Source organism: Scardinius erythrophthalmus, assembly GCF_964197995.2.
Source record: "Scardinius erythrophthalmus genome assembly, chromosome: 1".
Lineage (NCBI taxonomy): Eukaryota > Metazoa > Chordata > Actinopteri > Cypriniformes > Leuciscidae > Scardinius > Scardinius erythrophthalmus.
This window is the reverse complement of record NC_138221.1, coordinates 25,223,618-25,238,757: the sequence shown is the minus strand read 5'-3', so window position 1 is coordinate 25,238,757 and position 15,140 is coordinate 25,223,618. Positions and strand designations below refer to the sequence as shown.

The following is a 15,140-nucleotide window of genomic DNA, read 5'->3' as shown; positions in this document are numbered from 1 at the left end:
TGTTCATAATTTGAGAGAAACTTTCCAGAGTGTTAGGCTGAGAATGTTCCCTGTTATCTGGGATGCTAAAAAATGGAACTGACACTTAACAGGTTAAAAGTAAAATCCACAAAATGCTATCAACTGTAACATGTAAAAGTTCAGACTAGAGTGATATTATTTAATTAAAGGGCCCCTATTATGGATTTTTGAAAATGACCTTTCATGTAGTGTGTAACATAGCTCTAAGTGAATGAAAACATCCTGCAAAGTTTTAAATCTATAATAAATCTAATATAAAGTTATTGTTTTTCAAAAGTAAGAGTCGACTCTGAGTCAATTAAAAGAATCGTTTTTCCAAGTAAAGTCATAAGCCGTTTCGTTGTGACATCAAGACGAAACATTGGTATATTGCCCACCCACTTATTGCGTGCGCAGACACCAGGGAAAACTTGAACCTCAATCCGGCAGCTGATTCCTGTTGATACTGGAGAGCATCATGTCGAGAAGACGCTGTGCTCTACAATGTGAAGGTAAAGCCAGTTTTACCCAAGGACGAGCATGTGAAGAATCAGTGGTTAAAGTTAATCTTTACCAAGATATCACAGCAGTATAATCCTAAACTTTTGCTGTGTTCCCTTTATTTTACTGACGACTGCTTCTCAAATCTCAGAGTTCAATGCAGGATTCACAAACCGCTTGCTCTTGAAAGATGGTGTTCAAAATACTTAGTTTTGAGTATTATATTGTGTAGGTCTCCTGCTAACTGGCTAACTCACGTTATCACTGTCTTACTGAAATACTTCTGCTAATCAGTTGTGGACCACTATTACCTATAACTGTGTCTGTTAATGCAGATTGTCTATCGTTCTAACTACTTTGAATGAAATATTTGTTTTACCAACGTTTATGTTACATCAGATCATTTTCTTGTATACATGCACTGTTATTGATACAGTTTCCACGTATTTACCGCAATATTTTAGAAAAATATTCGGTAAATAAACTCAACAAAATAGCTTTTGTTGATGGACATCCACTTGTTAATGCTGATGCTGAGGAATTACAGTTGCAACATCTCATAATGTACCTCAAACTGAGTAGCGTATCACTGAGAAACGTCCTGCTCGAATCGTCCTTGCGATGGAGTTTCGGGTTGAATGAATAGTTCTTCCATTGTTTCATCATCGAACTCGCGCTCGAACTGATATGGTCAAATCGGCGTCATTGTTTGTTACTGTGTTTAGTTTGCGGTGTAGGAAGCCTCAGGACACGCACGGCAGAGCTGATGTTGTTATGGCAATGGGGGGGTTTGTTTTCGACACTAGCGCTGTACACAGTAAACCAATCACAACAGACTGAGCTGTCTGGCCAATCAGAGCAGAGTAGCTCACGGAAAGGTGGGAATTAGAGAGATTGATTCATATGACGAGTCGTTTGAGAATCAATGAGAATGTGGTGATGTGCAAATGTATATTATGAAGAAATTAAACAGTTTTTTTTTTTACCTTTGATGCATGTAAACATGTTGTAGGAGACTCTAAAAAAACATCAGGAAACTTTAAAATAGCATAATAGGGGCACTTTAAGACAAAAACAAAATAATCAAAGTAAATTAACTGTTTATTTCTTCAGCAGGCAGAAAACAAGCACTGTGGAACATCAGAAGTCACTACAGATCAACACCTACAACAGGAAGTGTTGACTAAAAAAATGAATCTATTTCACAGACTTCATCTTGAGGGCAGACATCACAATAAACTGAGAGCTGCAGATGTTCTTCAGTTAAATTCTGTACATTCTTTACAGTCCCATGAGTCTTGTGCTGAAGAGGAGCTGGTTCAGACTTTCATTCAAAAACTACTGATGATGAACTACAGAACAAGAAACATTAAATCTAAAGAGACCAATGAAGAAAGTCACAATGAACAAGGCACTAATGATTCATTTAGACAAGAGGCAGATTCTGATGATTTTTTTTTTAATTTAAGGTCAGTGTCTAATGAAGGTATAAGTAAATCTGAGCGAATCCACCCGATGGATGTTCAGATGGCTGTGTTTCATTGTGCTGATGGTTTCCTGAAGCAGCTGATGGTCACTAAACTGTCCCAGTGTCAGTACGCTCTGCCTCTGCTTGTTCCTGATCCAGACACACAACAGATTGAGTTTCCTCTCTGGACATTCAGACAAATCAACAAGAGCTGGAAGATGAGAAACACCAACAATGAGATCATCAGTCAAACCCATCCGATCTATAAGGCACAAACTCCAATGGTGTCTTTCTTCAGGTTTGGTTCTGTGTCTTCATCCAAGTCTCAGCTGATGAACAGTCTGATCAATGAGAAACACAACACGTTCTTCCACAGGAACTGCCCAGGCAGCAGCAGAACCAGAGTCCTGATAGATGGAGTGGTGGAGATCGCCTGGTTCTGCCCCTCTGGATCATATGATGATAAATTCACTGACTGTGTTGCGTTCTGTAATCTACACGGTGATGCAGGAGAACATAAGAAACAGCTGCAGATCCTCACTGAAATGGCCTCCGTCAATGTTGTTCTTCTACCACAACTTCAAAACAATGACAGAAACGCAACAATAATCCAAAACCTGTACAGGGACAGAAAGCCACTCATTTGTCTTTTTACTGAGGATGAATCTTCTATAACTGAGATGAAGAAAGGGAAATTTAAAATTGGTCTTAAAGACAGAAGTCAGTCAGATGTACGCGAAGAACTCAGTAGAACTATAAATGACTGTCTCTCAGAATCATCTTCCTCTTTCAGACTTGAAGATTTGTCCAAACACTCAGATATCAGAGTAGATGAGGAAGATGATGAAGAATGCAGGAGAGGAAGAGAATCAGCACAGCAGATGATGAGTTTACTGGAGAAGAAAGATCTGACAGAAATCAAAGAATCATTTCTGCCTCATCAGGGAAAACTGTGGCATCAGTGGAGTCAGAAGAACAAAGAACTACATCGACCTCGAGCAAATGAGACAGAAATGGACATCAGTAGAAAACAAAATGAGATGAAGAAATTCCGTGAACAGCAGCATGAATCTGACATCAGTGAGTTTATGAAGTTCTTCATTAAAGAAATGAACACAGACTCTGGAGATAAGATCTATTTCATTAAATGGCTCGGAATCATCATGGATGAATATATCTCAGCTGACCTTTCTGATCTACATCATAAGTGTAATGAAAAATGGTCAGCAGTCTTAAAAATGAAAGAGAATCATGATGAATCTGAACAACTCAAAGCTGAACAAGCAGAACTTGAGAGAATATCTGAGGATCTTCAAGCTGCAGCCTTTGGTCTGGAGCACATCATGAGGGAGATCGGTCAGATCTATGAATCATGTTCATCCGAGGAGAAGAACAAGAAAGATCTGCAGTTTGACTTCTCTTCTCTCCCGAGTCTTGCAGCAAAGATGATGATCTCTGGATTTCCACTGGAGCTGATGGATGGAGATGCTGCTCATGTTCCTGTGATCTGGATCTCTGCTGTTCTAGATAAACTCCTCCAGAAACTGGGTGATCAGAGAGTCTTTGTGCTGTCAGTTTTAGGGATTCAGAGCTCTGGGAAATCCACCATGCTGAATGCCATGTTTGGACTCCAGTTTGCCGTCAGTGCTGGCAGGTGCACCAGAGGAGCTTTCATGCAGCTGGTCAAAGTGTCAAATGAAATGAAGACACAAATTAACTGAGACTATATTCTGGTTGTTGATACTGAGGGTCTTCGTGCTCTGGAACTGTCTGGAAGATCAACAAGACATCATGACAATGAATTGGCCACATTTGTTGTTGGTCTTGCAAATCTGACCTTGATCAACATCTTCGGAGAAAACCCATCTGAGATGCAGGACATTCTTCAGATTGTTGTTCAGGCCTTCCTGAGGATGAAGAAGGTCAGACTGAATCCCAGCTGTGTGTTTGTGCATCAGAATGTCTCAGACGTCACAGCTAAAGAGAAAAACATGGAGGGAAGGAGACGACTGCAGGAGACACTGGATGAGATGACAAAACTTGCTGCTAAAGAGGAAGACTATGATGCAGAATGTTTCAGTGATGTCATTGACTTTGATGTTCAGAATGATGTAAAGTATTTTGCTCAGCTCTGGGAGGGCAGTCCACCGATGGCACCACCAAACCCAAACTACTGTCAGAATATTCAAGAACTAAAGAAAACTATTATGTCTCATGCCTCAAAGTCACATGGAATGAAGCTGATAGATTTAAAAGATCGTATTAAAGATCTCTGGGAGGCTTTACTGAAGGAACGATTCGTCTTCAGCTTCAGAAATTCTCTGGAGATTTCAGCCTACAGGAAACTGGAGACTGAATACAGCAAGTGGTCCTGGAGTCTTCGCAGTGGTATGATGGAAACCGAGAACAAACTACACATCCAAATAGAAAATGAAGCAATTCATGAGGTTGAGGAAACTATTCTTCAAAGAGAACTGAAGAAGACAAGTGAAGAAGTGGAGAAATCAATGTCAGAATTCTTTGAGAAAGACACAGATGCAGATATACTGATTCAGTGGAAAACATCATTTGAAATCAAAATCAAAGAAGTTCAGGAAAATATTGTGAGAGAAACAAAAAATAAATTAACTGCGATTCTTCAGCAGCGAGACCTGAAGAAAAAGATTGATGCTCAGAGGACACATCATGAAAACACTCTCTATGAAAAGAGCAAAGAACTTCCCTTAAAACTCAAAGACAAAACAAGTGATGAAGAAACACTGAAGAAAGAGTTTGAATTGTTTTGGGAACAGAGTGTGAATAGGATTGTCTCAGACACTCCTCCAATCAAAGACATTGACATAATGAGAGATGTGAGAGATATCCTCAGTGACGTCTATGAAAGTGCTCCTGTAGACCACATTAAAGAGAACAGTGAGTTCACCAAGATTTTCACTGTGTCGAGTTATTGCGAATATATTCATTTCAAAAAGTCCACAAAAAAGACAGTTACAGAGGTGGTAAAGGGTGTTTACAGAAAAGTTCAAAAAACATTAGGATACAGTCGAACTCTGTCTCCAAAGAAGGAAGCTGAAATCAAGTCATTAATCACAGATGTTGAACAGCAGACAGACAAAATGATTCAGTCATTTAACATTACAAAGATGGGCTACAACATCAGCTGCATTCAACAAATCACAGGTTACATCAAGAATAGAGTAACAGAACATCAGAAAGGAGTTAAATATGAGTTCAAGAATGAATTATTCATTGATTTGGTTCTTTCCATCTGTAAGAGAGCAGAGCAGATGATCTCTGATCAACACACACTGTTTAAGGAAACCAATGATCCTGCAATATATGTTGAGAAGAAGAGAGAAGAGTACTATAGTATTTTCCAGAAATACTGTCATGAAGCAACATCAGCTCCCATTTTTGGTAAGATCATCTGTCAAAAACTTAAAGAGCCCATTGAGCAGAGTGTCTACAAGAGGACTGCCAGATATCTGACATATGAATTGATGAAAAACTGTGAATCACTGAATGGAAACAGATCAAAACTGGAGAAACACATCCTGAAGACACTGGCAGAAGAGGAGGATTTTGTCAAATACATGGATTACATTAATTATCCCAGCCATCACTTTAAGAGTTTCATCAGAGATGAAGTCAGTCGGTACATCACTGATAACTTCAGTGTCAGCGTTTTACCCAGGATGAAGGAGAACATTAAACTCCTGCAGCAGATGATCATGAAAGCAGCACATGAATCTACTGAACATGTTCAAGTGAACAGTGGAGATGTTGGTTTGTGGTTGAAGAGTTTCACACAGAAGCTCTCAGATGTGCTGATCTTCTCTGAAAAAGACCTCAGTGGAGTGAAACATGATGATGTGAATGATTTCAAACTCCTAGAAGATGTGATAAGACAAGAACTTCCAACTATAATGTCTGAAATCAGCAGTAGATTCAACACAGAGACATTTCCAGTAAGGCTGGACTATAAGTTCAGACCATATCAGCTTCTGATTGATCACTTCTGTCAGTGCTGTTGGGTTCAGTGTCCGTTCTGTGGAGCCGTCTGCACCAACAGCATAGAAAACCATTATGGAGATCACAGTGCTCCTTTTCATCGTAGTATTGGTCTGAATGGAATATATTACAATAATACATCTAACTTGTCTACTCATATCTGCACATCAGCAGTAGCAAACAGCACTCTATATTTTCATCCCAATGATTCAGATGATAATGTCCTCTGGAGAGAATACAGAAGAGCAGGAGGAGTTTATGCAGACTGGAGCATCACCCCTGATCTCACTGAACTGCCCTACTGGAAGTGGTTTGTGTGCAGATTCCAGAAAGATCTAGAAAAATACCACAAGAAAACATTTGAGGGGGAAGGAGAGATTCCAAATGAATGGAGAAAATACTCAAAACAAGAAGTTATTGAGAGTTTGGATAAATACATGTAAATGTATAGGTAAAATACGTTTCTTTTGGTTTTCGACTCAGAGAACACTTTGAAATTAGTATCTGTTTGTCGCCTCAGTGAGTCTGAAATCATACCTCAGTTCACAGAATACATCAGAGAGATGAGTTAAAGATTTGAAGGGTTCTGTTTTAAAAATATATTCCTCACATCAGTATCTGTGAAGTGATCTCTACTTAAATGCTCTGTTCCAGACAGCTCTGAACTCAAAGTTTTCCCACCTTCTACTTCAAAATAATGACTGGAATGCAGCTCAATTAGCCTGGACTTCAGTGAGAAGTGTCATTTCAAAGATACTGGCAACTATTTTGCATAGTTATTTAATTAAGTTTTTTAAATTTTACCTATATTTTCATTTTATTTTAGATTTAGTACTTTATGGGTGTCAAAGTTAATTGTTTAAATTAAGTTCTTAAACGTTTGGGAGGAACATATTCATTTAATCTAACAAATCAGTGCTAGAATCAGCGTATACTGTATAAGCCACTGCTTACCACTGTCCTGTGACAGTTTTCCACACCAACGCCTCCTTAGATGGTTCCCACTAAAGTCAAGGAAGTCAAAGGCGGTGGGATGTGAAGGTTTCAAACTTATGAATATACGATATATACTGTGCTCTTAACCAAAAATGTACATGTTATCATTTTTATTTTAGAGAACATTATGAGTGATTAAAATGTTTTACTAATTACTTAAATCAAAACTTAAACATAAATATGATACCCATTAGTGCTTTCAGTATCCTCCAATAAACTCCTGTGTCTGCCCATCTAACTTTCTATGGGATTAAAATAGTATGTGAACTTGTGAATTAAGTTGATTTGAATATGTTTAACACTAGGCCACTCTTTAATACAGTTATCACTATGTAGTGGCAAAGGCGGTGGGATGTCAAGGTTTCAAACTTATGAATACGATATACTGTGTATCTTAACCAAAAATTAATGTTATGTTTATTTTAGAGAAAATTGTGAGTGATTGAAATGTTTTACTAATTACTTTAGTTTAAAGTTGCTTTCTAAAATCTGCTTAAAACTTAAACACAAATATGATACCCATTAGTACTTTCAGTACCATCCAATAAACTCCTTCAAATGTGTATATTTGTGTCTGCCCATCTAACTTTCTATGGAATTGAAAATGTGCAAATGTGCAAATTGTAGACCTGTATGTATGAATGCATGTGTTTGTGATTATGCACAAGAAGAAAACAAAAATAAACTTAATGAATTCATGTGAATTTGTTTACCTCTCTGTGTGTGTGGCTAACAAGCTCCAGAGCAGGTTTTGTTTTAGGTAATAAATCTCTAACCGAAATTGGCCGAAAACAACCGAAACCAATCAGTTGTGAGCATTAAGTGACCATTGTCTGATGCAATAAAGTCACTCCTTTAAATTATCTTGCTTTAAATTAAGGGTCACTTCACAGGAATAGAATTTAAAAGACAAAATTGCCTGGCTTTTAGTGATGATGATTATCTATTATAATTATTTTATATGATTTATACATATAATTATAGCCATAATCCATTACAGAGCTCAAACCTCAATCAAAAATTTAAACTAAGCCTAAACACCTTTATTAGCAAATTATTAGAAAAGATTAGAAAACACTGAAGCAGTGCTGCAGTTGTTGAGATAATTAAGTAATGACTAATGTTGAAAATTTGTTGAAAGGTTCTGTGGATATCACCATTATTGTGATTATGTTTGCTTTAGTTGAACTCTTGAATTTTTATTTTTGAATTTTTAAAAATGCGTTTATAAAACACATTTGCTTTGGCACAGAAAGCTGAGATTAAATGTGATCAGGTGATGTTAGCCAGTTACGATGGTACTATAATCATCATGAAGTGGCCCAATTCACTGATCTTATCCAATCTAGACAACAAAGATTAGGATAGTTGTGTCATTAATACATGTTAGTTTTGCATCACTAATCCTGTGAGACAACAGCATGAGATCCAGCAATGTCATGTAATATGCTGCAGGATTTGAAGTCAAATCAAGCGTAGCATCAGTACTGGCAGATCACGTTAGTCAAGCTCGCATCAGCTGACTCTCAGCTGATCCACGTCTACCTATAGGATGCGCAGGGAGTTCTTGCCCAGAACAGAACCATACCGCCAATACAAACTGTATGCTAACAGTCAATCGTATTTGACACTAGTGGTCCATAAACATTTGACTTCTGTTGATCTGTTTCTCCTTCAGTCTCTTTCTGCACTATTGCACTAGTTAAAATTTTATTTAACAGAAGTCAAGGACCAAGAGCCCAATTAAAGCAAACAATAATTACCATAATGGTGACTTCACACAAATAACACATTTTCAATAAAACATCAACATCTAACCTCTGTTAATTCTCAATAAGAGTGTAATAGAATGAGGATTAGTTATGTATGTAGGTAAGATGTAATAGGATGGTGTGAGGACATCATAGAGAGAGTGGGGTATGCCAATGGTGCCAGCTCCCAAAATGTCTAGACAGGTGTGTATGTATCAACTTCAGGAAGTTGAACAACGCTGTTTAGAGAGAAAGGTTTGTCTTACCCACCGCAGAGGAGATCACAGCAAAGCTGAACAGGCCAACAGTATTTTCCACACTAGACACAACTGCAGGGTTCTGGCAAATACCAGCAAAGACTGACAACCTTTATTACTCCAATAACCAATTTATTACAAATGCCTACCTATTGAAATTTTCCAAAGGAAAATTATGGAAACTCTAGAAGTTCTCGAAGGGGTGGACGTTTACATGGATGATATTATCATACATGAAAGAGACATGCCGGTGCACGACCAGCAACTACAGTTTGTGATGGAACGACAACAATTGGCAGGGCTGAGGTTGAACACAAGAAAATGTAGGATGAAGCAAGAAAAGCTATACTTCCTGGGCCATGAAATCAGTGCAGACGGGGTGTGGCCAGACCCGGTCAAAGTATCAGTTATTAACAAACTGCCTTCACCAGACAATACCCTAGGGTTAAAAAGAGTTATTGGGATGGCCAATTACCTGGAAAAGTAATACGCACCCGGGGAAACTCTCAAAGTGGCAGATGCTCTGCAAAGGAGTCCCTCAAATGCCGTACAGGACTGTAATGACACCCAACCAAACATGAAGTGCTACGTGGCGTCTATCATTGGCAGCATGCTGGCTTCAAAACAAAGGATGGACATCATCAGGTCCAGCACTGTCGAAGGTGAAAGGAACACATAGTCAAGGTTCACCAGATGGCCAGAGACTTCTTTTGCAACAGAATGGTCATACCCAAAAATACTGAGGGCTAAGATCATAGATTGCATACATTATGAGCATCAGGGTCTGAGCAAATGCCGGAAAAGAGCAAACACCTCAGTATAGTGGCCTGGCATATCGTGCCAAATTAAACTCAAAGTCTTATCTTGTCAGTCCTGTCAAGAAATGAGAAGAGCTCAGCCCAGAGAACTATTGATTTCCATGCGACTTCCTGAAAGGCCATGGAAGAAGATTAGAATTGATCTCTGCAATACAACAAACAGACCTACCAAGTCATCTCGGACAACTACTCAACGTTTTCTGGTGGTAGCCTACTACACATGCCCACAACTACCAGTACACAGGTGGTGCAAAAACCATAGTCCCCCTTTGCCCGCTATGGTATAGCTGAGGAGGTAGTCAGCAACAACGGGCCACAATTCACCAGTGTGGAGTTTAAAGAACTGGCTTGTGAGCTAGACTTTAAACACATAACCTCCAGCCCATATCACCCACAGGGGAATGGGCATGCTGAAAGAGACACACAAACAGCAAAGAGAATTCTAAAGCAAAAAGACTTGACAGAAATCTGTTACCTAAATGGCCGAACACAAAAGTAATTAGGAAAGATTATGCAGCCAAGAAAAATGAACAAGCTTACTACTACAACCGTCATCATGGTGTGAAAACCCTATCTCTCCTATATCCTGGGGATCAAGTCCTTACCAAACTGGACACTCAAAAAAATGGTGACCAAGGGGAGTGTCACTCCACAAACTTATCTAATGGAGACAGAGCTAGGGGGTAAATTACGCCGCAACAGACGCCACCTCCAGGAAGTGCCAGATGAAAACCACCAATGACAACATCTGTAACCTCAGAGCACAAGACCACACTAACAGAGTTAGTGTTTATGCAGAGTGCTGACAAATCACTGGACAAATGTTCCAGAACAAAATGGATCAAAACCAAGGTTTCCTGGTGGACTCATACTGGCAGGATTAGCAGACCACCACAAACTCTGTTAGATCCACAAACTCCACAAACTCTGTTGATCATCCTCATCATAACAGGATGACATGGGGGGGGGGGGGGGAGTGTCTTGAGAGTATAATGTGCGTGTGTGTGTGTGGGGGGGGGGGTTCCAACAACTGGGTTCCAGCTGGTTCCAACAACAACAACAACTTGTCTGTGGGAGAAGAGGATGGAGAGTATGAACACAATGATGAGGATGAAGTGCTGGTAGAAATAGACTTAGAAGATCTCTTCAGTGATGATGAGGAAGATGAGTAGTTTAGGTCAACTTTTATTATTTATTATTTTTTGGTCATAAATTAAAAAAAAACAGTCAATATGTTGTCAAATGTCAAAAATAACCATTCCATTAAATTTCTATGGTCGGAATTGTATTGAAAAATGTGTCCATTTGTCTATGTACATCAAAAGTTATGCCACTTTATATCATATATAGATTTTTCAGGTTTGGTGCAAAGGGTTAAAAATAAAGAATTTTGGACATTATTTCAGCTTGGTACCCAATTTAATCTAAAAATAGACACTTGATTGATAAAGAAATAACAGGTTGTGGGGGGGGGGGGGGGGGGGAAATCACCCTATGCGCTTGAGAAAACGAAAAAATAGTTGATCCTCTACACATCTTTGGCCATTTTTTGCTATTTTTGTCCAGAAATAGGGTCAATATGTTGTCAAATGTCAAAAAAAAACCATTCCATTAAATTCCTGGCGTCAGAATTGTATGGGAAAATGTGTTCATTTGTCTCTGTATATTGTTTACTTCTAATGTTATGCCACTTTCTATATCATTTTTTTTATTTTTCGGGTTCCGGTCGGGTGCAGCAAAGGGTTAAAAAAGAAGCCTTTGGGACATTATTTCAGCTTGGCACCTGGCAGATTCTGAAAATAGACACTTTAAGGATTCAAAAAAATCAGGTGGCATAAAAAAGCCGGTGTCACGGTTACCGTTGGTTTCTGCACTACATTACCCAAGATTCCCTCTAGCACACCTGCACTCACTCTCAGGATCATTAATCACCCGCACCTGTTCCCAATCATTAACCTCATCAGTCAACGCATAAAACATTCCCTGTGATTTCAGTCTGGGTCAAGCCTCCAACAGGAACAGACCATAATCCGTTGTCTCCGTTTCCTCTGACACATCCAGACTTCAAGCTGTAATGTATACTTACCTGAAACACTCACCTTTATGTCATTGTTGTGCTGTCTTCAGAAATCCTGTCTGAGTCCATGCTGCCTGAGATCCTGTGTTCCTTTGAGTTTCCAGTGTTTCAACTGAGTTTGTTTGATTGCCGATCTGCATCTGAAAGAGAAGAGACAAAGATTACTGAACTGAGATTGCTTGACGTCAACTTATCCAAAGTGAAAGTGCTTACCTGCTTTTCACCCCACAACGAGTTTCCTTCACGACTTCTGCACTTAAATTGAGTGAATACTCACCTCGCACTCTGATCATCTGTAAATAAAGCTGTGTTTGATTCACTTACCTCTGTCTCCTGGTCTGTATCCTGACAGAAGGCTTGACCGCATACCGTTATGGATCCTACACAGCCCGCAGACCGTGCTTCCGTGAACCCCATGAAATACACTATGTTCAACCAGAAGGATAAGCAGGCTTTTGTGGGAACCCGCCAAGCTGTGTTCAGGGGGATCCGTGGAGGTCACAGAGGAGGATGTGGGCGATATGGGGCCGGACACTTTCTCCAGAGCCAACATCTACGTGTTCAACCAGATCTTCACATCCAGTCCTATCCTCATCTCATCAGTTCAATCAAACTTATCTCCAGGGATGATGACTTCTCTGATCTCCCTCCTCTCATCAGCCCAGCCGAACCAGAGCCTGTTATCTGCCCAGCTAAATCTGAGCACATCGTCTGCCTAGCGGAGCCTGCACTTCACGCCAGTCCAGCCGAGCCTGCACTTCACGCCAGTCCAGCCGAGCCTGCACTTCACGCCAGTCCAGCCGAGCCTGCACTTCACGCCAGTCCAGCCGAGCCTGCACTTCACGCCAGTCCAGCCGAGCCTGCGACTGAGAGCATCATGCCCGCCGAGACTGAGAGCGTCATGCCCCCAGAGCCAGTCGTCGGCCCAGATGTTCCGAGTCCAGTTCCGAGTCCAGTCCTCGAGCAAGAGCCTGAGCCAGTCCTCGAGCAAGAGCCAGAGCCAGTCCTCGAGCAAGAGCCAGAGCCAGTTGTCGGCCCAGATGAGCCGAGTCCAGTTCCGAGTCCAGTTCCGAGTCCAGTTCCGAGTCCAGTTCCGAGTCCAGTTCCGAGTCCAGTTCCGAGTCCAGTTCCGAGTCCAGTTCCGAGTCCAGTCCTCGAGCAAGAGCCAGAGCCAGTCCTCGAGCAAGAGCCAGAGCCAGTCCTCGAGCAAGAGCCAGAGCCAGTCCTCGAGCAAGAGCCAGAGCCAGTCCTCGAGCAAGAGCCAGAGCCAGTCCTCGAGCAAGAGCCAGAGCCAGTCCTCGAGCAAGAGCCAGAGCCAGAGCCAGTCCTCGAGCAAGAGCCAGAGCCAGTCCTAGAGCAAGAGCCAGAGCCAGTCCTCGAGCAAGAGCCAGAGCCAGTTGTCGGCCCAGATGAGCCGAGTCCAGTTCCGAGTCCAGTTCCGAGTCCAGTTCCGAGTCCAGTTCCGAGTCCAGTTCCGAGTCCAGTTCCGAGTCCAGTTCCGAGTCCAGTTCCGAGTCCAGTTCCGAGTCCAGTTCCGAGTCCAGTTCCGGAGCAAGAGCCAGTCTTCAAGCAAGAGCCAGAGCCAGAGCCAGCCTACGAGCAAGAGCCAGTCTTCCCAAAAGCTCTTTCTTCGCCGCTGGTCTCACCCAGCTTAAAGCCCTCTTCGCCGCTGATCCTGCACAGCCCCGAGCTGCCTTCGTCGCTGGTCCTATCCAGCCTAGAGCTGCTTTCTCCCCCTGCCTCATCTAGCCATGTATCAAAACCTGACAAGTTCTCCATTAAAATTTTGGGGGGGCGCAGTATACCTGCTAGGGGGACCGCGGAGGTCTTTACGACAAGGTTCCCAGTGTCACCATGGCCACCTGAAGAAATATCTCCACCATGGCCACCTGAAGAAATATCTCCACCATGGCCACCCGAAGGGTCCTCACCACCATGGCCACCCGAAGGGTCCTCACCACCATGGCCACCCGAAGGGTCCTCACCACCATGGCCACCCGAAGGGTCCTCACCACCATGGCCACCCGAAGGGTCCTCACCACCATGGCCACCCGAAGGGTCCTCACCGCCATGGCCACCCGAAGGGTCCTCACCGCCATGGCCACCCGAAGGGTCACCTCTGCCCTGTACTCCCGAGGGTCCGACAGCTCCGCCCTGGACACCCGAGGGTCCGACAGCTCCGCCCTGGCCACGCCCACAGCCTGCTCCGCCCTGGTCCCCTGACCAGCCTGCTCCGCCTGGAACGTCCTGGAATCTAGGATGCCCACCCTCCCACCCCTTTGGATGTTATACGGCGCGAGGACGCGCCTTCGGAGAGGGGGGGGTACTGTCACGGTTACCGTTGGTTTCTGCACTACATTACCCAAGATTCCCTCTAGCACACCTGCACTCACTCTCAGGATCATTAATCACCCGCACCTGTTCCCAATCATTAACCTCATCAGTCAACGCATAAAACATTCCCTGTGATTTCAGTCTGGGTCAAGCCTCCAACAGGAACAGACCATAATCCGTTGTCTCCGTTTCCTCTGACACATCCAGACTTCAAGCTGTAATGTATACTTACCTGAAACACTCACCTTTATGTCATTGTTGTGCTGTCTTCAGAAATCCTGTCTGAGTCCATGCTGCCTGAGATCCTGTGTTCCTTTGAGTTTCCAGTGTTTCAACTGAGTTTGTTTGATTGCCGATCTGCATCTGAAAGAGAAGAGACAAAGATTACTGAACTGAGATTGCTTGACGTCAACTTATCCAAAGTGAAAGTGCTTACCTGCTTTTCACCCCACAACGAGTTTCCTTCACGACTTCTGCACTTAAATTGAGTGAATACTCACCTCGCACTCTGATCATCTGTAAATAAAGCTGTGTTTGATTCACTTACCTCTGTCTCCTGGTCTGTATCCTGACAGCCGGGGGGTGCGCGTGGACCCCTATTTCCATCTAGACTACTGACATTCTTCTCTGGAACACAAAAGAAGATTATTTTGAGAAATTACTGAGATTTTATTTTCCTCTTTTTATCCACATTTACATTTACATTTAGTCATTTAGCAGACGCTTTTATCCAAAGCGACTTACAAATTAGGACTAAATAAAGCGAGTCATCATGAAGAGGCAAAAACAACAACAACGCAAGAAGTGCTCAGAATACAAAGTTCAGGCATTATTCAGAGTAGCATAAGTCTGATAAGTGATGTTTCAAAGGAATTTTTTTTTTTTTTTATTTTTTTTTTTTTTATGAGGTTAAAGGACAACTCCGGT

General features: G+C 41.9%; 1 protein-coding gene across 1 annotated transcript; it reads left to right on the top strand.

Moving 5' to 3' along the window:
- Positions 1-1,692: 1,692 nt before the first annotated feature.
- Positions 1,693-6,423, top strand: LOC308695452 (interferon-induced very large GTPase 1-like; the record flags this gene model as incomplete). The annotated part of the gene is given in 2 exon segments (XM_081373603.1): positions 1,693-3,687; positions 3,691-6,423. Coding segments are annotated over 2 exon segments (4,728 nt in total).
- Positions 6,424-15,140: the final 8,717 nt, after the last annotated feature.